A 23,567-nucleotide genomic window follows, 5' to 3' on the forward strand; every position below is an offset into this window, starting at 1 on the left:
CAGCCTCTTTATTCTCTGTCATTTGGTCTTCTATATCACTAGTTCTCTCTTCTGCCTCATTTAATCTAGCAGTAAGAGCCTCCATTATTTATTGCACCTCATTAATAGCTTTTTTTATTTCAACTTGATTAGATTTTAGTTCTTTTATTTCTCCAGAAAGGGGTTTTATTTCTCCAGAAAGGGATTCTCTAGTATCTTCCATGCTTTTTTCAAGCATGGCTAGCATCTTCATAATCATCATTCTGAACTCTGGTTCTGACATCTTACTAATGTCTGTATTGATTAGGTCCCTAGCCTTTGGTACTGCCTCTTGTTCTTTTTTTGGGGGGGTGAGTTTTTCCACCTTGTCATTTTATCTAGATAAGAATAGATGAATGAGAGAGCAAAATACTAAAAGGGTAGCAATGACCCCAGAAAAATATACACTAACCAAATCAGAAGAGACCCAAAACGAGGGGGAGAAGATAGGAGAAAGAAAAAAGGGGAAAAAAAATACATACATGATTAGAACAGAACCACACACTTGATTTTGGGTGTATTTTGGTCTGTTGGAAGAAACTGCCTCAAAATTCCTCAAATTTTAATGAAAGAAAAACTTTTATATATATACAAAAATAAGGGTAAACAAGATGAAGGGATGGAATATGACTACAAAGATGAAAATTTTAAAAGATTCTAAAAAAGGAATTGATAAGATAAGAAGTTGCTTGAAAAAAGAAGAAAGAAAAAAAAAAAGGAGAGAATGTGGTCAGACTGGAGATGAGAAAAAAGCCATATGGTAGATCTAATGTATATTTTGATCTGTTAGAAGAAACTGTATCCCAAAATTTTGAAGAAAGAAAAATTTATATGTATATAAAAAATAGGTTAAATACAATGCAGGGATAGAACATGGCTATAACAATGAAAATTTAAAAAGACTTAAAAAGGTATTGATAACATAAAATAGTTTAAAGAGGTTGAAATAAGAAAGAGGAAAAATTTTAAAAATAGAATAAGAAAAAAAATTTTTAAATTTAACTTTTAAAGACTAAAGACTCATGGGAAAAAAAGCCATGAATTTTATGTGCTGTATTCCTGTTGCTCTGAAGTTTTGCAGTTCTCATTGGTGAACTTGGTCTTGGATGGATGTTCTTGCTGACCTTCTGGGACAGGGACCTGTTGCCAGGATTCTCAAATGTCTTTGCCCGAAGCAGAATTGCACCACCCTTGCCAGGGGCCAGGGTAAGCAATCTGCTCAGGTTTGCTTTCGGGAGCTTTTGTTCCCTGAATGCTTTCCATACAGCTTGGGAGGAGGAGAATGAAGATGGCAGCCTCTCAATCTCTGGCCTGGAGGAGCGGAGAGCTCGGGTACTCACTCCTCAGTGCGCCCTCAGAGAAAAGCAGTCAATCCCTCCTGTCTCCCTGGTCTCTGCCTGCACTCTCTGCTCACCCGGCCTGTGACCGAGCGTTTCTATCTCTGATACACAGCCCCGTTTAGAGTCTCCAAACCCAGCTGATTCCTGCCACACTCTGTGCCACTCCTCCCAGAGAAGAAGGTGAGTCTCCCCAGATCTGCTGCTTGTTGGGTTCCTGCTCTTTGGATCATGGTTTAAGGTAACCCGGAGCTGAGCCCCCACTCCTCAGCTCCGTCTCTGCAGCCGGCTTCCCCGCTCTGATATCTGGGAGCTCTGCCGCACTCAGACACCCCTGGTCTTTTTGTGTCCCCATGGGTCCCGAGACGACGCTCTCCCCGTGAAGCCTCCACCCCCTGCTAATCCTCTGGAGTGATGTCCCTCGGTGGAGCCGACTTCCAATTTTGTGCTCCACTGCTCCACCGCTTGCCGGGAGCCAGCCCCTCCCCCGTGGTCTATCTTCCCGTATGTTGCCTCAGATTCACTTCTCTGGACGTCCTACCTTCCAGATACTGGTCGCTTTTCTGTTTCTAGAATTCCTGCTATTCTTTTCTTCTATCTCCTGTTGAGTCTGTAGGTGTTCAGAATGGTTTGGCAACTATCTAGCTGAGTTTCTGGGACCAAACAAAATTCAGGTCTCCTATTTTTCTGCTATCTTGCTCCTCCCCTCCCAGGTCTGCACATCTTAACTTTTTTACACAACCTGTCATTTGATTTAGGTGAATTAATTAACCTTATTTTGTACCTGACACAAAATGATTTGGGTGAATCAATTAGCCTTATTTTGTACCTGATACAAAATGATGATTTGGTTTTATTTGAATTCCGTCATTCTCTATGGTCTAGAGTTCTGGCATTCAAATATTCTAAGTAGTTGTTGAAAATCTGAAGTTTTTTCTCAGAGGCTGGTAAAGTTAGGGCAACACACAAACAAAACTGAATGAAATGTTAATTGTGATAATTAGTAAATAGATGCATTTAGAAAAATAAGGCAAAAAAAAGCTGCTATTGTCTCAAGCACTTTAGCCTCAATTTTATATTTTAAAACCAGAATTATCTTTAGATCTCTATCTGCATAAACACAAACTTAAAGCAAAAATGATCATAAATCATAAATCTCCATGGGAATTTGGATCCTCAAACTTCCCTTTTGCCATAAGCATTCTCTAATATGTGAACCCCTAAAATAATGATGGTGTTTTCTCTCAGTAGTCTTACAGGAGTTAGCTATTTCCTATATAATTAAAATAATAAACATTTTTTTATATATAATGAAGATAGTCGAAAGAAAGTTGCTGAATCAACCTGCTGTAATAAGTAGGTTTACAAGAAATGAATTATCTATGAAAACAGCAGACTTTCAAGACCATTAAAACCTTCACCATAATACTGAGCCAGGACCATGTTTTCATAGTGTATGTGTAATTTTGAATAAATTAATTAATGAAAGAGAAAATCGTAGATTCTGACCGAAGCTAAAAGAAAAAGGTGAATTTTTTTTTTTTAAGTTCTAAGTTCTAGTTTGTCTAGTACGGTCATGAAAAATTTAAATATGACTTCCCTAGAGTGCATTTTCACTTTTAATAATTACACAGCTTTGATAGGTACTAGGGCTAAGGGCCCTTCCTAATTATTAACTGTGTTTATTGATTGTGTTCTCACAGTTGTGGCACATTATCACTTTTAATCCTCACAACACTCAACACTTCTGACTCTAGTTTTCATACTTAAACTCTCAAATCATTTGGTAAATCAAACAAAAGTGATTGCTTTATAGCAGGACTACCAATAAAACAAATGTATTTTTAATTACATTATTTCATTACTTATAGACAAAAGAAAGCAAATAAATGCCAACCTTGAAGCTTTTCCTTCTCTTGACAAAAAAAATTTATATACACACACACTATACACACACACTATACACACACACATACACACACACACACACACACACACACACACACTATACACTTCTGTCTTCTGCATGTATTTGATTTCAACAATTCTGTGGTCACAATTCAGTGATGGAAATAAAATAAGATCGTCTGAGCTCTGAGATTCTGCAACTTGAGGAATGAAGATCACTTGGAAACAATTTTTTGTTGTTTGTATGTCTTTATTTTTTTATCAACTCATTCCAATTAATTGCACAATGAATCAATTATATTCTTTACCATTGTTATTTATTTCAAGAATTAAACTGTGCCACATTTCCCCTTGAGCACTAGCCTTCTAGAAGAACACCTGTCTTGATTTTAACCACAGTCCTCATACCTCAAACCTCCTAATTCTCGGCGAAAGACTTAATTATCTTGCCTGTTTAGACATGGACTGAGTATTGGTAAATTGATTACAAAATAAAAAGTAATTTAATCCAAAATCAACTATTCAACCACACTGATTCAGTGTGTATTACCATAAGGCCAGAGAAGAAAATGATGAAACACAAGTCACTTAGTGAGCCTACCGTCTTGTGAGAGAAAACACTTTCCCGTGTGGTAACTGTGTATCTACAGCACTGGGAGCATGCAGGATTCTGAAATTCAGTCGAGCCAGGGTAACGATGTTGTTGAGTCTGGGCATCTTTAATTAAATATTAAAGAATTGCTAAGAGAGATGTAGAAGAGGGGCTATAACACAAATGGGAGAAAAGAATCCACTTTTAAGGACCTAGGATATGAGAGAGAGAAAATATAGGCATGGGAAGGAATTTATCTGGTTTTAGGAAACTTTTTGTATGGAAAATGGCCAGTCCTTATCTCGTTAGACTTTGAGACATTATTCTGATAGGAGTGGATTTGGAGAGATGGATTAGCCACTATCAACTTCATTTGAATTTATTGTCACTTCTTATATGCCAGGTGCTATTCTAGGTTTGTATCTATTTATCCATTTAATATTCACGACAATCCTATGAGGTATTTTCTTAATTAGTATTCCCATTCCACAGGTGAGAAAAATGAGACACAGTAGCGTTAGGTAACTTGTCCAAGCTCAGTCAGTTGAAAAGTCCAAGAGCCATTATTCAGCCCCCATCAAGGCCCTACTATACACTAAGCCCCTCACTTTGAGGCAGGCCTCTCCCGAAGATGGGACTCAGAGTCATAGCAAGAATGTGGGCAGCTGGGATGGACTGAGAAACATTTTGGATACCCCAGTTGATTAAATGTGGAGATAAAATGAGAAAGCTGAGTCAAAATTACATCATGTTAATGAAATTAGGAAGAGGAGGAGAAACATGTTTGGAGGGAATGATGAGATTGTTTTGAACATGCTAACTTGAAATTGGCAGGATCATTTTAGGGAGGTCTGCTAGCAGGAAGCTGCAAATTTAAGTCTGGAGGCTGCTTAGCCAGGATAGAACTGGTGTGACAGAAGTGATTTACTTGCCTCAGGCACAAATTTAAGGGGAGTGGAAAAAAAGTGATTAAGATCAATAATATTTCAATGTGATACTTGTAAAAATATCAAAATTAATTTAAAAAATGACAACCCAAATATCAAAATTTTAAGTAAAGAAAGATCAGTATTTTTCCTTTCCCTTAGTCTCCAATGTGGCCTCAGAGAGCATTATGAACAAGTCTACCTTTATTTGAAAATCTTTAATTTTTATCATGATTTTTGCATCAATTTTGATTTGTTAAAATACTGCCTTAAAAGACAATTGATCTTGGGGTGCCTGGGTGGCTCAGTCAGTTAAGTGTCCAACTGTTGATTTCCGCTCAGATCATGATCTCAGGGTTGTGATATTGAGCTCTCTGTTGGGCTCCACACTGGGCATGGAGTCTGCTTAAGATTCTCTCTCTCCCTCTCCTCTCAAAAAAGAGAGAGAGAGGAGAGGGAGAGAGAGAGAGACTGAAATTTGATCTTGATTCCCAAGCCTTTTTGTTGCACCCCTAAATTTTGCATCCCAAGCAGGTGCTACATTTGTCTTACCCTAGTCTTGGCCTAAGAAAGAGGAAATTCCACTTATCTGTACCAAAGTTCTTTTTTATTTCTTTACTAAATAGAAATTATTCCCTTTTATTTTTTATTTCCTCATTAAAAGGAATTCCTTCACTAGCAGGAAAGAAATTATTACTAAAACTGAAACTGAACTTAAGTGATACTCTGATCTTAAGTTATCTTGTGTCCAGACCACCAGTTCTCATAATTTTTCACAAGAAGAAAGAAGAGAATGAACAATTTCTCCTTTACAGATAAGGAAACCAAGACATATAATGACTCAGTGACAAAGTTAAAACTAAACTTGGTGCTACATGAGACATACTAGATCAGAAGATTCTCTGAGGATAAACTGGAAGAAACAAAAATATGAAGTCTATTTATGTGAGCAAATCTTAACTAAATAATTGGACTGAAAGAATGACTTTTGGTAAATAGCATGTGCTTCCGAATGAGACATAGTGGCCTTTGTGAATTCCTCCTCAGCCATTTACAGTTGGGCAACCTTTGACAAGTTCCAGAGCCTTACTCAGTTTTCTCATCTATAAAATGAGCCTCATTATACCTAGCTTTTATTATTCTGGTTAGGAGGGGGGAAAAAAGAGAATATAGCTAATAATATTTATCAATCAGCATCTCAACCTATAAGCATATGATACTCACAAAATAGGAAAATGCCAGAAGTTTTGGGGGTTTTGTTTTGTTTTAGTAGGCAATACATAGAAGTAGAGGGACAGAAAAACCAAGAAGGATAATGCACCTGGTTGCTGGAAACTAAAAAGAGAGAAAAAGCGACATAGAGTTACAGTGACTTTTGGTAGAAGGGACCACGTCAAATAGTCTGACCTCACTCTTCTATCCCCCTTTGATTTCCAACCAACCCCTAAGCTTGAGGTTATCAAAGACTAGTTGCTTTAGTCCATGCAAGTCAGCCCTGAGGGAAGACTGCAGGCTGCAGAATGGTGAAGGTACCTAGAGGAGCAACAGAAAGCTGACTGCCACAAAAATAATAGCTTTTGATGACTGAGCATTTTCTATGTAACAGACGCATGCTTTACTGTGTCATCTCATTTCATCCAAATAACAATCTTTATGGTAAATACTACTGTTTTCCCATTTTTTAGATGAGGAGTCTGAGACTTACTACGATTTGCTAACTTGCCAAAAACCTCAGAACCAAGAGATGGAGGCAGGAATTGATGTGTCATAGCCCATCACTGCAGAACAATAAATTGTAGTGACTGGTTTCATAATTATCATCACCACCCATTTAATTCCAACCCCTCCAGCAATTATATTTCTAGGAATTTAACTCAGTTATAATAATGGATGTGTATAAAGAAGTATGTTCAAAAATGTTGTTTACAACATCGTATTAGCAAAAGACAGAAAAAAATGTAAATGTCTATGAACTTGGACAGTTTAAATAAGCTACAGTACATTTATAAGATGATATTTCTGTTTACCACAGTAGCAAAAAAGGCAGCTCTAGGAGCACTGTGTAATAATATATATTGATAAATTCTTTAAGAACAGTGTTATAATGCCATTTATATTAGAAAATAGAAATATTACCTATATTCTTGTAGCTAGAAGAGTATTTTTGGAAAAATACATAAGAAACTGGTAACTTAGCTGCCTCTGGGGAAAGCAATTGGGTAGCAGGTGAAATTAAGTTAATTTTTTTATTTCACAACTTTGTACTTTTGTACATTTTTCTCCTGTAGTCATGTAATACCTATATAAAAATTAAATTAATTAAGGAAAAATTGAATTGTACATGATTAGGGACCTTCTGGGGACTTTTGTAATTTGGGAAATAGTGAAAGAAAATGCACATGCATAAAAATCAGTTTTCTTTAATCTTCAGATCCTGGGCGATTTGCTTTTTCAATAACAAAATCCTTTGTTAAAAGAACGCAAAATAAGGTTAAAAGAACTGTGGTTAAAAGAACGCAAAATAAGGAGTAAACATCAACATGTATGATACAGTGCTGCAAAAGCAAAAACTGTAAGGTAAATGATGAGAAATCGCCCTGTTGAAGCCAGGTACCAGCTAACTCACAAGGCAAACTGCGCATAATACCGCACAGCCAAAGGCAGCAGGTGGCAGAGCTTTAACACAGCTCCTGAACCCCCGGGGATTTACAAGAGCTGTGTCCCCTGCACCGGACCATCAGCCTTCCAGCTCTTCATCCTTTCCAAGAAAGCTGACATTTTTGTTTTTTTACGGCATTTTCAAATCAGAACGATCAAGACAGAAATTTTGGCTATCAGGAATGGAGAGACTGGCCAATGAAATGAAGGAGTTCGTGATGAAGATGACTGTTGCCTGGACAGACCTTTTCTTTTTTTTTTCTTTTTTTTAAAGAAGAATGCGCCCACTGGAATTTAAATTGTTGATCTCCTCCATGTGTTACCAGAAAGAAATGTCCTTCCTTAGACCAGTAGGCATTTTCAAGAATTTCTTTAAATTCCCTCCGCATCTCTGGATTTCTGAGATTCTGATTCTCCTGCTAACTCGGAGTAGGGCGCAGGAGTTCGGTACTAGGCGCAGCAATGAGAATGGGAAGGGATCCCCTACTCCCGGAGTGACTGGGGCTCGGGCACTTAGCCCCTCCTTCTTCCGAGCCCCGCCTCCCCGCAGGGCGAATCCTATAAAACCGCGGCCAACAGGGTCCCTACTGCAGGTCTCGGATTGGTCCGACTTCCAGATCGACTGGATCGCAAGCCCCTTTGCCGGAGCAGAGCCTGTCCGAGCCATGTCCCAGGGGCTGTACCACGAGGAGTTCGCGGGAGCTGGCAAGCAGGCGGGGCTGCAGGTCTGGCGGGTCGAGAAGCTCGAGCTGGTGCCGGTGCCCCAGAGCGCTTACGGAGACTTCTACGTCGGGGATGCCTACCTGGTGCTGCACACGGCCAAGGCGGGCCAGAGCTTCACCTACCGCCTGCACTTCTGGCTGGGTAAGGGAGCGCAGGCAGCGGGACCCCGACGCGCTCAGGGGTCTCGCCCGAGAGGGGCGAGGCCGCAGGAGGCTGAGACTGGCAGGCTGGAGGTGCGGGTGGGGTCGGGGGAGAGGGGAACCGCAAACGGGAAGGGCCTGGGGACCTGTCGCGTCCGTCGTGTCCCCTCCGGGTGGCCGTCTTTGGGAAGGCCGCCTTCCCCACGCCAGAGTCCGCTGTTGCAAACACCGCTGCAAACAGGGGCGCAGAGCTGTCAGGAGCCAGTCTTACCCCGCAGGCTTTGACCTCTGTTAGGGCGGTCTCATGGCCTTGGAGGCTGGTTTCTTTAGCTTCTGTCCCTTGCACCTTCCAGTTGGAAACCCCGCTCCTGCCCAGGGCCGCTGCTTAGCGCACCCTGGCTCTGGCCAAGTCCCGCTCACCTTCGACAAGTTCAGTCCTGATCTCCCTGTCAGGGAGGAGATGAAGTCAAACAAGTTTGTAGGCATCCTCCGCAGCTGGCGAGAAGTACTCCCCCACCCCATACACACCCCCGCCGCCCTTTTCTCTGGTTAATTTGTTTTTATTTTTTTGCCCTTGGGCCCCAGCTTATATCTCTCCACACATTGAGGCAGTTAATGCGCTGGGCGACTTTAAATCAGAATCCACTTGCTCCACACTGTTCACACAGCCGGCTAACAGAAATTCCTGCTGGTCAGGATGTTGGCGACCCTGGATGGAAAAGAGAGAGAAAAAAAAATACAGATCTTGTTAATATAAATAAATAGCTTTATATGGCCTATGTATTATTTAAATGAGTTGCTTTATTCTAGTAGTTATTTTTATTATTACTACTTCTCTATTTGAACAAGGACACAGTGTAAAACAAAACAGCTTCTCCAGCAGTAGTAATTATTTTGGGCTGCGCTTGCACCAGGTTGTCAGAATACTGGGCCTTGTGTGTTCTACTTTTCCACCTTCTACTTTTACTCATCAACATCCTGAATGTCCAGCCTCTCCCTGTAAGATCCTGTGCCAGTGGGCACACCCGGTCTAACAACGTGCTGATTATCCGAGACCTTCGGCCTTCTTTTCAAACTGTTTGCTTCTCCTGGACTTCGAGTTTGTTATTTTTAGCTTTATTCCTGAGCCTGCGGGGAGACCACACAAAACCACACACACATATATATGCATTTGGAAGTCCTTGAAAAGCCATCATTTTTATTTCTAACTTTTGAAGATTTTAAGAAATGAAATGGCAGAAACCATTAGGAAGGGTTGTTCTCAATGGTGGTGAACACCTGAAAGAGACACTCCCAGTGAGAAATACAAAGAGGGAGATGGATCGTTTTTATTATAGCATTTGAAGTTAAAATTTTGTGCTTGCTTGACCAAACTCAAGCAGAGTTCCAAACACATTTTGGTTTCCCAGTGTAGTGTCCCTATTCCTATAATAAATAGTGATCTATTTACATTTTATACCAGAAATCACTGAAACCTTAGTATAAAACCATGTTCATGAATGAATGATGCCAGATAGAATAGTAATGTCATCTTGGTCTTTCTATTTGGAACTTGGATCTAGAATGAATAGAAGTGTCTGAAATGCCACATTTGTAATTTTGGTGAATTAAGAAGTGAAGGCACTGCATATCTTGTTGTAGACACAGTTAAGTTTGTCAGGGGACTGCAAGAGGCTTTGAACACAGTTTGTGGGTTTTGTTTGTTTGTTTGTTTTGGGGGGTTGGTTATTCTGTAGGTTCTTTCTTACACTCTTTAAATTTTTTTTTTATGGTTTACAGATGCACGTTAACTCCATTATTCATTTAGTGCTCACCAGTTTGAAAACTGTGATAGGAAATGCTTTGGGCAGAAACACTTCATGCTTTTAAAGGTCTCCTAAAACTGAACTTAATAGTGTGTTAATTAATAAGTTAATTCATTCAATAGTTATTCAATGTGCCCAGCATTGTGTAAGGCATTTTTGCATGTGAATAATTTATGGACTTTCTCTGAAAGTTTATAATCTCAAAGATACAATAAGACCAGTGATATAACACAGGTAGAACAGCTAAACGCTGTGAAAGACACAGTGTCTGTAGTTATGGGGAAGCAGGGAAGGAGAGAAGCTTTGACAGAACAGAGGAAAATGATAGTAATTGGAAGGATTTTGTCCAAGAGAGAATCATGGGGAGCATGGAAAAGTTTAGAGTAAAATGGTCCACTCGGCCTTTAGGTGGAATTGTTCAGCAGCTCTTCCTACTTTAGTTCCCTGAAGCAAGCTGGATTTCATCCAAAATCTTCTACCCTAAGACCTATATTTGGATGAGTTCATGAGAATTAATCAGAGAGGCAGATTGAGGAAAAGTTCCAAGAGGGAGAGCTGAAAGTTTAGGGGGAAAGGAAGTCAACTAAAGGAAATCAGTTGGAAGGAAGATGGAGGGGAATGAAGTTAGACTCAGACTGAGTTGGAGAATTACCTGGATGAAAAGAAACAGACCATGTAAGAGGAGTAAAGGGGAAGCAAGAAGCAGCAGGACATAAAATAGAAGAGAGGAAGAGTCCTCTTTCCTGCCCTCTCTCTCAGAAGCTTTCTATGATACCCTTGCTTATCTCAGATTAGTTCCTTTTACTATTTTTTCCTTTATTTATTTTACAAAGTAAGAATTTGTTGCATATAACTTAAAAGATGTTGCACTGGTCCTTCCATAAAAGCCATTTCAGTTCTGTACCAAGCAGTTTAGATGTACCCACTTCTGCTTCTTGTTACTTAGAGCCTCCTGTCTCTGAGCACAGCTGGATGATAAAGCTACTCAGTCACATCCTGGACGTAAGCTACAAACACCCTCCCTCCTCATCTCTCTTTTCCAGTTTTAAATTTTACGTAAATGTATTTGAGAGCAGTAAACATTTGTGGTATATCTAGTCTGTGCTAGGTTCTATGCAAGACACTGGGAATCCAAAGAATTGGGTTACAATATACAGTGTACAATTCAAGGAACTTATAGTATATAAATAGGGCTGCTGAGGACGCTGAGAATTTGGATTTTTATACATTGCTTGGGGGAGAATATAAAGTGGTACAACGATTATGAAGAAGAGTTTGACAGTTTTTTTACAAAACTAAACTTGCAACTACCATATGACCCAGCAGTTGCATTCATGGGCATTTATTCCAGAGAAATGAAAATTTATATTCATGTAAAAACTTATACATGTCCATAGAAGCCTTATCTGAATAAGTGAAAACTTGATTTGGTCCGGATATCCTTCCACAAGTGACTGATTAATCAAGCTGTGGCATATCTTACTCAGCAAGAAATTTTATTTTCTCAGCAAGAGAATATTACTCAGCAAGAAAAAGGAACAAACTATTGATGCATACAACTCAGATGAATCCCCAGTAAATTATTCTGAGTGAAAAAGACCAATGCCAAAAGGTTTCATACTGTATGATCCCATTTATATAACATTTTTTAAATAACAAGTTTAGACTTGTTGTTATCAGAGGTTAAGGATGGGGTGGGGAGGGGGAGATGGGGGTAGTTATAAAAAAGCAATGTAAGGGATTTTTTGATGATATAACTATATAGTATCTTGACTGGGATAATGAATATGTGAGTTTACAGGTGATTTAGAGAACTAACTGCACATTGATGAGTACAAGGAAAATTGGGGAAATATGAGAAATGTAAGTGGATTGTGTCAGTGTCAATATACTGGTTTTTGCATTCTGTGCTGTACTGTGCTTTCATGCTCCTGCTTTAGTATATTGTGGTATACCAGACTGTACTCAAGTTTGAAAACTGTGATCATTGGAGGAAATTTGGTTCATCAATCTATGTTCCTCCTCCTACCAGTACAACTCTGTGTTAATTACTGTACCTGTATAGTAAACCTTAGTATCAGATAGAGTTATTCCTCTGATCTTATTTTTCTTTATCAAGATGTTTTAACTCTCTCAGGGACTGTGCCTTTTCATATAAATTTTACAATAAACAAATAACCCGTAATAAACCTTCCTATGATTTTTATAGGAATAGTGTTAAACTTGTGGATCAACTTGGGAAAAATTGACATCTTTATTATATTGGGTCTTACAATCCATGAGCATTATGTCTTTTGTTTTTTTTTTTTTGTTTGTTTGGTTTTTTTTTTTTTGAACACTGTGTCTTTATATTTATTAAGGTCTTTGCTTTTTTTTTCATTAACATTATACAACTTTTAGCATGTACCTCATGTTCCTGTCATCATATCCTCAAAACAATTTTTGAAGTTTGCCACATATGTACAAATATAATGTAAAGCAACAAAATACAACATAACACAAAAGAACATATCATAACTTGAAAGACATTAGTAAAAGACATCAGAAAAGGGAAAATGAATGAGGTCATAAGCAGAATTCATAGAGCAAGTGCATTTGTTTCTGAACATTGCTCAATTGCATCATGATATTGAATTGCATTCTAGTTTTCACATTCAAAAGCTGGTATTGACTTCTTTAGGATCTTTCAACTTCTTTAGAACAAGGATTCTAGCTTATTCATACTGATATTCCTTAGTCCAGCTCAGTACACAAGCATCAAAAGATGATAGCATAATGTAATTAACTTAATTCCAGTTCGCTCATTAATTGCATGCCTATCCATTTACATCCATCTAAAGAAATCTGCATTTCAACTTGTGCTCAAGTAAGAATGTTTATGTCAAACACATTATGCTTAATGCTTTTGATATTAATCTTGATTTAAAGTTCCCTCTTAAAACATCTGTGCAAATCTACATCTGTATCCTTATTCGTATTTTCATTTATGGATGGGAAAGCGGGCAGAATGGCATTAGGGTTCTTTCATACTGCAAAGTTGTATAGGTCTTTTTTTTTTTCCTTTGACCACAACAAGTTTACAAAATTGATACTACGTCAAATACTCTTACAGCTAGTGGATTTTTTTTTCCTGAGACGATAAATTGCTACACAGGTTCTCTTTGAGAGTAAGGGAGGAATGTAAAGAAATCCAATTCTTTCATTAATATAGCTGTTTCCCTTTCTTCAGCTTTGGTTAATGCTCTCAGTTGGAGTTTCCTGTGAACTGTAGTTTTATTACGGCTTCTAAATTTTCTACATCAGTTAACTCATGGAATAAAATAGCATAACCTAATCACCACAACATGTTACTGCTGATGAGAGTCCAAGTATTAAAAAACTATTGATTCGTGTTGTAGTTTCTAAGAACCTGTGCTCCAGAATCACAGAAACCTGCCTCTATGTCATGTTCTACCAAAGGTCAACTTTATGAAGTTACTTGGCCTGTCAAAGCCTTTACTGCTTCTATTGTAGATGGTAGAAAATATTTTTGCTGCATGCGTTTGCTTGAAGATTAAATGAGATTATCCATGTAAACCACTAGCACAGTGTCTGGCCCATATCAAGGATATTATAAATGTATAAATGTTGGCTGTTATTATTTCTAGAATAATTTATGATTTTTACACAGCTCAGATGTAGTAAGGGTTTTGAAGTGTGCTTTCTAAAATTTGAGTTTCCGTCAGGGCTGGCTCAGATCCCTATGTATGCAGAAGATGCCAGTTCTGGAGGATTGCTTTTTTTTAACCTAAGTGAGGTTGCCTGGATTGGATTTATACTAGAATTGTGAAAATTAAATGTGTGTTGTGTGTTAAATTCTTGGGTTAATAATACCTACATTCACATTCAACGGATGTTAGCATCTTTCTCTTACCCTCCCTTTCCACTTAGAGAATGTAATCTTACACCCAATAAGCTAATGAAGTGAGGGCACTAAGACTTAAAAATAGGGATAAGGTCAAGTGATATTCATTTTCCCATTCTAAAAACCACTTGCTTTTCTAAAGCTATTTATCTGTGGCCTGTGATGTTCATATTCCTTACAAATATTAACATATTAGCAGACTGTTGCTAATAAAGGCTAAAACAATTGAAAAACATTCTCATAGTCTGCTCTTATTAGCCAATGAATCTGCATCCTACTAGACTATAGTGCTATATCTTCTTGAACATATACAGACATCAGTGTTGTGTGTGGGGGGGGTTTTTAAAAAGATTTATTTATTTATTTATTTTAGAGAGAGACAGAAGGAGGGAGAGGGATGATCCCAAGCAGACTCTGCATGGAATATGGAGCCCAACATGGGGTTCCATCCCATGACCCTGAAATCATGACCCGAGCTGAAACCAAGAGTCGGATGCTTAACCCACTGCACCACCCAGGCGCCCCCAGCGGTGCTTCTTTTAAACAGTTTTTTAAAAGAATTGAAAAGCAAGGGGCACCTGGGTGGCTCAGTGGGTTAAAGCCTCTGCCTTCAGCTCAGGTCATGATCCCAGGGTCCTGGGATCAAGCCCCACATCAGGCTCTCTGCTCACTCAGTGGGGAGCCTGCTTCCTCTTCTCTCTCTCTGCCCGCCTCTCTGCCTACTTGTGATCTCTGTCTGTCAAATAAATAAATAAATAATCTTAAAAAAAAGAATTGAAAAATAAGAACAAAACAATTCTTATAACTATTAACAAAATAATATTTTATATTACATTTCTGTCGAAAGATTGTTCTGCTGAAACGATCTATTGTGTTGATGTATATATAATTCAAGAAATTCAAAGAAAATTTCAGAGCTTTTCATATCAAAAATTCTGCCTTAGTCGTTTTCTTTGCTTGATCAATGAAGTGCTGTCTTTTGCTGTTTCAGGAAAGGAGTGTACTCAGGATGAAAGCACAGCAGCTGCCATCTTTACTGTTCAGATGGATGACTATTTGGGTGGCAAGCCAGTGCAGAGTAGAGAACTTCAAGGCTATGAATCTACTGACTTTGTTGGCTATTTCAAAGGAGGTCTGAAATACAAGGTATTGCATTTGAACTATTTCCATTATGACGCCCTTTTTCTTCCTATCCATCCACACCTCACGTCTTCAGAGAAGGAAAGTTCATTGAGGACCGAGTTTTTTGTTTGTTTTTGTTTCAATCTGTTTTGTATACTGATGATACCAGAACCTGCTGGATACATAGTAGGTGCTCAATATGTGTTTATGGAACATGGATGTAATATGTGAAACGTTCTGGATTGATTTCATTTAATAGGTTAATTTTTAATAAAGTTAAGAGCTTTCAGTAATGTTGTCACAAGAAAGCCCTTTAAAATTTTGTGGAATTCTTTCAATAATTAAATATTGGCAACTTGGGGATTCGCAATTTTTGTTAATGCCATTCTAGAGAACCTCTGAAGTTGCTGCAGATGACCCAAGACTTGGGAATCTCAATTGTTCTAGAATATTGTGTTGCAATATTTGTAACAATTATAATTCCAGTTACTAGAAAAGACTATACACATATCTTCCAAATCGTGTGGTTTGATCTTGGAAATGATGCAAATGAAGCGAACCATTGAGTTAAATATATGTGTGGTTCAGCCTCACCAAGTCAAATATACCTACACTGCTATACACATGTGCACACAATTTATGTGTTTTGGCCTGAAACACTAATCATTAACCAGCTTTCCTTCTGGGAGAAAAAGAAATGAAAACAAGGTAAGTAGCTCCCTTCTTTGAAGGCAACCTTCAAAGAAATATATTACCTTCTATGGTAATAGACGCTTTATGGGTCTATGACCCTTGTGGACTGGCCACCCTTCACGATCTCCCCTGCCTCCAAGAATGTTCAGTTACCGTGTGAGAAATACCTCCCTCGACAAACTTTTCGGTAGCAATCCTTTTCAAAACCAGACATGCTCCAACGGGTCTTCTGCAGACTCCACCAACTTACCCTTTGAGCCTGTTAGCTTACTGAAGACCTAAGACCTCAGAGCTAAACTAGAATTCTGAATATATATTAAATTTATCTACTACAATGGTAGGGTTTATTTATACTTTTGCCTAATCAGAGCCTTAGTGAATATTTTGTGATGTCTGTTGAGATGAGGATAAACACTCATAAATTCCCCTTCTCTCTTGAAGTGATTTTTTTTCACTCTAGGTTATAAACAACCCTAAATAGGAAATAATGTGTGACTTCTCATTTTATTTAATTCATGTGAGTTCCTACAGTTTATGTCAAATGATTCTCAAACTTTCTTTATGCCAATGAAACAACATTTTGAATAAGCTGGGTCTTATAGTTACTGAAAGCATGTAATAGGACATCATCCCGGTTATGAACCCATTTCTGTTCCATATGACTTGTTTACCTCAGGCAAGTATGTAAGCTTTCTGTCCTTAGTTTCCTCAAACATATAATGGATATAACAACAGCTTCCTCATATAGGTGTTGTAAGGATTAAGGATCAAATTAAATAATAAAATACGTATATAGTGCATATACAGTCAGTAGGAACTTGTGATATTATTAATCCTTCTGGCTATCAGCAGGACCTCTGAAATCAAACTTCCAGATGTATATTTAAAAGTGAACATGAAAAAGCAATTTTACAGTTATAAAGTAATTATCTTCTAATTATCAAGATCAAAATCATTTAAAAATCAGCATTTTTTTGTAAGAGGATATTTGCAAATGAAGGTCAAATTTATCAGCAAAAAATCTGCTCACTGTTTTATCATTAGTGACATTGAGCAGATGACAATGTGTGCAGTTGCAAAATACTTGATAAGAAATGTGGAAGCAAAGATAATTTGCCACCCAGAATAGCAAAGACTATTTATTTAAAGATATTATTTGTTAATTTTGAGAGAGAAGTAGAGAGAGAGAGAGAGAATACAACTGGGAGGAGGGGCAGAGACAGAGGGAGAGAGAGAATCTCAACCAAACTCCATGTTGAGCTCAGAGCCTGACACCAGGCTCAATCTCATGACCCTGAGATCATGACCTGAGCTGAAATCAAGAGTCAGATGCTTAACCAACTAAGCTACCCAGCTACCCCAGAATGACAAAAACTATTATGTTGTACTTAATTGCATACTTACAAGAATGTGCTAAGCACTTCATGTATATTATCTCATTTCATCTAAATAACACCGGTGGTGCAGTTTCTATCATTGTCACCCTATTAAGATAAGTGAACAAAAGCTTTGAGAAATTATGTAACTTAACAAGGTCTAATAGTGGGTATGTGACTGGGTGACCACCTAACTTCAGTGCCTAAACTGGTAATCACTATACTATGACGCTCTCAGTATAAATAAATGTCTCAAATATCAAGGTGAATTGTTTTATTTAAGATTACTCTATGAAACAGGGTATCGTGTCTGTTTGGGATGACACAATTTGACAAAGCCTACCATTACCAAGACAGCAACAGCCATATTAGGTTGCCGTGTTTAAGGTAAAGATTCAGCGAGGCAACATTAAGACCATCTTCTCATGTCTTTTAATTGACCCGAGGTTTCTTTTTATGAGGCTTTTTAGGCTGGGGGAGTTCTAGAGGAGTAATATTTACCACTACTTCCTTTTTTTTCTCTTTTTCTTTTTAAAGATCTTATTTATTTACTTGTCAGAGAGAGAGAGATTGAGTCGGAGCACACAAGCAGGGGGAACGGCAGACAGAGGGAGAGGAAGAAGCAGGCTTCCCACGGAGCAGGGAGTCCGACTTGGGGTTCTATCCCAGGACCCTGAGGTGATGACCTGAGCCAAAGGCAGACACTTAACCAACTGAGCCACCCAGGTGTCCCTTACCACTACTTCCTTATATTAAATCTCTTTCCCAAGCTCAGTAAGACCTGGCTCTCAGCCATGATTGTAAATAGCAACTGTCAAACATCCATCAGCCAGCAAAACTGTGTTAATAGTGTCAATAATTTAAAGGATCATCCACTTTGCTTTCATTCTGCTGTGCGAAGGTAGAAAGAGACTGGGGGTTTCTAGGGTTAATTCAAACACTATTGCAGAAATACTTACTATGAAATACCAACATATATGAAACTTACAGTTTTTCTTTTTGCCTTTTTACATCAAATTTTATTAAGACAAAATTAATTTTTAAAATACTGTTAAAGAGGCACCTGGGTGGCTCAGTGGGTTAAAGCCTCTGCCTTCGGCTCAGGTCATGATCCCAGGGTCCTGGGCTCGAGCCCTGCATCGGGCTCTCTGCTCAGCAGGGAGCCTGCTTCCCCCCTCTCTCTGCCTGCCTCTCTGCCTACTTGTGATCTCTGTCAAATAAATAAAATTTTTTAAAAATGCTGTTAAATGTTAAATATATCACTCTGTGATATATATATCACTATATGGCAGTAGCTTAAATGTTATATAAGTATCATCAGTCTGTTTTATATTTTGTAACTTTTTTCAGATCACAATGTTCTTACACTGTTTATCAGATCACAAGGTACTTATTTTTTTAAAAAGTGAAATGGCCGAAAACAGTAATATGTGGATGAAAACTTGTGTTTATTTTTATTGTATAATACTTTGTTTATTTATGGCAACCTTGATAAAATTATGGACTGAGAAATTATTATATATTTCATAAAATTTGTGGTTACAATTGTCCTGAAGTCAGCTTTTAGCTTATAGTAATAAAACCTTTCTATTTATGAAGGTCTTTTCCTGGAGAATGGTGGTAATTTAAAGTCAGTGGAAATTTCGCGACATCTGAGTGGCTGAGCTGGTTAAGTGTCTGCCTTCAACTCCGGTCGTGATGCCAGGGTCCTGGGATCGATTTCTGCATTGGGCTTCTTGCTCAGTGGGGAGCCTGCTTCTCCCTCTGCCTACCACTCCCATTGCTTGTGTGCTCTCTCTCTGACAAATAAGTAAATAACTTAAAAAAAAAATAAAGTCAGTGGAAATTTCAAACATGTGCTAATGATTACATAGGCAACTTAATGTCTTTCTTTGGATTTATTATGTACATTTATGAATAAACTTTTTAAGAATATTTTATTTGTTTGAGAGAGAGAGCATGCACAGGGAGAGGAGCAGAGGGAGAGGGACAAGCAGACCCCACACTGAGCATGGAGCCCGATTTGGGGCTCGGTTTTATGACCCTAAGACCATGACCTGGGCTAAAAGGAAGAGTCATATGCTTAATCATTTTGTAGGTTTCTTATACTGCTAATTTTCTTACCATATTAATATAGGAGGTTTTTGAGCAATAAAAGTGATTTGCTAACACTGCATCTTTATTATGCATGTTACCTCATAATTAATTGTGGAAATAAATAAAGATTATAATTTCTAACATTTAATTAAAGGAAAAAGTGAAAAGGTAAAAGCTGGTTTCAAAGAAGACAGGAAGATGTACTTGATATGGTTCATTATTTTCCTTAGTATTTTTTAAATTGCATATAGTTTTGTTTTGTTTTGTTTTGTTTTCAGATATGCAACCAAATTTAAGGTATAAATACTCGGGCCTGGCATAGAAAGAAAAAAAGAGAAAGGGAGAGAAAGAAAGAAGAGACAGAGAGAAATAAGGAAAAACAATTTTTATAATGTTAAAACAAAGATCATAAATGGTATCCACTCATCCCTGGCCAGGACTCAACTCCACTTCTGTGTCTTAACACTGTGTGGGACATGAGAATTTTGGGTGTGGCTAGTTCTCTCCTCACTTGCTCTTGTTAACTCTGACTCTCCTCTCCTCTCCTGTCTTCTTTTTCCTAGAAATCTTGTCTGCCTCTCACTTAACTGGTTTTAGAATCATTCGTTCCCAAAGAACACGAGCTACTGCTTCTTTTCATTTATGTCACAGGTTTTATCCACTGAAGGTTCTTAGTAAATACTTTCGATGTTAAATTGAATGATTAAAACAGGAAGGGCAAAAGGCCTTAAAAGAAAAAAAAAAGTGTTGATTTTCCAAGGTATTCTCTTCTGCATACTTAATGTTTCACATGCCATTAGGTGGCTCTTTTGTCTTGGCCTGACAGGCAGTTTAGGCATGTATACCTGTGGTTTTATATGTTTTTGTATCTAGTTAGAAACCTCATCTGTTTTTGCTTTGTTTTCTGTCTAACCCCCCACTGACCAGGCTGGAGGCGTGGCATCTGGACTGAATCATGTTCTCACAAATGACTTGACCGCTAAGAGGCTCCTGCATGTGAAGGGTCGGAGAGTGGTCAGGGCTACGGAAGTTCCCCTTAGTTGGGACAGTTTCAACAAGGGCGACTGCTTCATCATTGACCTTGGCACAGTAAGTGTTACATACACAGGCAGACGTCTGAAGGAGAACGACTTGTCTTCAGATCAAATCAGACGTATGTGCTAGGGAATATAATCCCGTTTTTTACACATGGGGAAGAGGTCATGTTTATGTGAGAGGCAATCATATCATATGATGAATTGGCAAGTACTTAAATCATTCAAAATGAGACTTCAAAGTTTTTATTCTCTTTGATAGGTTTAGAATGGAGTAGTGATTTAGTTCTTCCTACCATAGAACACACATTGAATCGTTTTTAATATATCTACCCTTCTGTCTGAACAGAGCTTCCACTAATTATTTTTGTCCTTAATTGGGTGTGGGGAAACATTTTTTCAGGGGCAAATTAATTCCCCCAGAAAACAAAGTTTCTAGGATTTCAGATGGAGATAGTGAGTATAAACAGCCTGCCTGAGGAGATTTTAGGGGATATTTTGGGATATAGATCACACATATATTACACCATACTATTTCATACTTTTTAACTATTTTAGAATATTAAAAGACAAGTATGAATATCAAGTATCATCTTAATGGGATGGGCATTATCTGACTTAGTTTTTATTTTTTCAGGATAAGAGGCCCCTCTAAGTTCAGGTATACTTATTAATAATTATTTTTTAAAGATTTTATTTATTTATTTTGAGAAAGAGAGGGAGAGAGTACAAGGGGGAGGGGCAGATGGAGAAGCAGACTCCCTGCTGAGCAGGGAGCTGGATACAGGGTTCCATCCCAGGACCCTGAGATCACGATGTGAGTTGAAGGCAGACACTTAACCAACTGAGCCACCCAGGTACCCCGAATCATTATTATCTTGAAAAGAAGTATTGCAAGGTCTTGTGCTAGGCTCTAGAAGGTGGGATTAAGTTGGGTCTTTTAAACTTTGTAAAAAGAATAAAAGGCATTTTCTACCATTGCAAACCCATGGGCAAAGCAGAGAAGGCAGGAGAGCCCTGAGCATTTATGACCCCCTTCTCATTAAGCCATATACATCAGTATCCTCCTCATTGTCACAAACTTTTCTGCACTCAGCATTGTACAGAGACCTGCTCTGACCTGTGCTGCTTCAGTTAGACTGAGGCTTGCATGGGCTGTGGAATTTCCTCCCAGTGCAGAGCCAGTGAACGGTGAAGCCAGGATTCAACCCTGAGGATATCTGATTCCCACCTGAGCATTTTATTTTACTGCCTCTTCGTGGACAGTATTTGGGGGGAAATCATCAGAAAAAGCCAAAAGAGTTTATGCCACCTGCATGGAGAAGGGACACTAAGGATTTTGAAAATGGAACCACATAGTCAAGGTTCTGTTAAGGCAATATTAACTTAGAGATTAACTTAGAGATAACACAGAGATTAAGTGTGCAAGCTTATAAATCATTTGGAAAATGGACCCAAGCTATAAACTTAATGGGTTTCTCTCAGTTAGGATATACCTGTAGTTTTTTTACTGCTGGTGTATAATTTGACTATCTTGGATCACACCAGCTTGTGTGCACAGTTGCCATCATCATATTAATAACATACAAAGTACATTTCTCAGTGTCACACTTACACATCTGCACCCCAAACGGCAGTACCACTGCCCTGAACCTCACTGTGAATTTCTTGGAAGAGCCCTTTTCAACTTTAAGTGGTAATCCATTCTCCTAACTGGCTTCTCCTAACATTTTTATAGCTCTTTGTCCCTTGATAATTTAGGAAGTGTTTTGACATATAAGATAGCTTTTTTCATAGAAAAAAGAGACCTCAGTTTTCATCCAAGTTGAGCTTAATCAACCTATAAAAGTTGGATATTTGATTAGATGATCTCTGGGGCCCCTAAACAGAAGAGACCCTTCCAATTGGTCATGTAATTCCTCACTGTCGTTACGTGAACATATTTCTTTCTTAAAATAACTTTCATGTGTAATGTAATTGCTTCACACATGCAATCATCTTTTTTAATTACCACGAATGGCTTCCAGTTCATCTCTCTAACTATCTAATCTTTAACCTTGAGTGAGTCATTAACTGCTCCGAAGCCTTGACTTCCTAATTTATTGTTTTCATCTTGACTCTGATTTCTGATGGTACTTCTAACCTTGGCTGAATATGATTCAGTCTCCCCTGACACAGAGTCACATCTGGAAATGAAAGTTGTCATCATGGTTTCCACAAGAGACAAAAAACCGTAGAGGGTGGGAGCAAGTCACTTACATTAATGCAGGCTGAGTGGTAACCTGGGGTTTTCTGTTCTTAATTTACATTCTTTTCACTACTCTAAGCTAACTTGGGGGGATATACGATGGTATGGTTCGACAGCAGAGTATCTTGCAACAGTTTCCGAATCTGCTCAATTCAGAATTATGTCTAATCTAGTTTAGAATCTTCTCAAAGTTGTAATGTTAATGAAATCATTTATTATTTTGTTGAGCAAGTATGAAGTTTCCACATGGGTTAGATAGTTGGGTGCTGTGGCAGGCAAATGGTAGTTCCAGTGACATATTCTGTCTTCCCGTGGGTAATGTCTGCTATGGGAGTATGGTCCATAAGTACAGGCTCAGACAGAGCCTCTATTATGAGGACAGAGCCTCTATTATGAGATTCAAGGAAATTATCTGTTTCATAGTAAATTATCTTTATTTTATAGAGTTAATTACCTTTAATGACTTTCAAGTTGTCTCCTGCTCTCATGCCTGATTAGAGACATTTTGAATGATTCTGTTTCAGAGATAGTATATTGTCTCTTATGTTGTTGAAGTACACCATACCCCGGAGAGATACCCTGGTAGGAATCAAGCAGTACTACATATACTCTCATTTATTTGCATGATCTCTTTTTATGTTACTAATCTTTAACCAGTTGGTATGTTGTTAATGATTTCTGAATGGCGATAAGATCTTGCAATTACCTCGGAGACTGTATTTTTGGGGTATGTCACAGTAAACAAAGAAGGACATGGGACCAAAATTTTCTCTACCATAAAATCTTAATGAGTTCATGATTTCATAATTACCTTCTGCATTAGACAGTACAAAAAGAAGCCAGTGTAATTTCTTCAAGTTTGTTTTATTATCCAGGTATGAAAAAAGTAGGTTGGACCTCTAAAGTTCTCATCCATCTAGAGCCAGCTGGCCAAAACTAAGAGTTTTGACATATACATATATATATATATATATATATATATACAC

General features: G+C 38.2%; 1 protein-coding gene across 1 annotated transcript in view; it reads left to right on the forward strand.

Annotated features, from left to right (window-relative positions):
• Positions 1 to 8,012: 8,012 nt before the first annotated feature.
• LOC111147303 (scinderin) overlaps positions 8,013 to 23,567 on the forward strand; it is a 75,479-nt gene continuing 59,924 nt past the window's right edge. Inside the window, exons 1-3 of the mRNA XM_022503275.1 lie at positions 8,013 to 8,303; positions 15,003 to 15,157; positions 20,227 to 20,388. Coding sequence (XP_022358983.1) covers positions 8,105 to 8,303; positions 15,003 to 15,157; positions 20,227 to 20,388 — 516 coding nt within the window. The 5' untranslated portion in view covers positions 8,013 to 8,104. The remainder of the gene's footprint in view (positions 8,304 to 15,002; positions 15,158 to 20,226; positions 20,389 to 23,567) is intronic.

Source organism: Enhydra lutris, unplaced genomic scaffold (assembly GCF_002288905.1).
Source record: "Enhydra lutris kenyoni isolate GAN:26980312 unplaced genomic scaffold, ASM228890v2 scaffoldscaffold16, whole genome shotgun sequence".
NCBI lineage: Eukaryota > Metazoa > Chordata > Mammalia > Carnivora > Mustelidae > Enhydra > Enhydra lutris.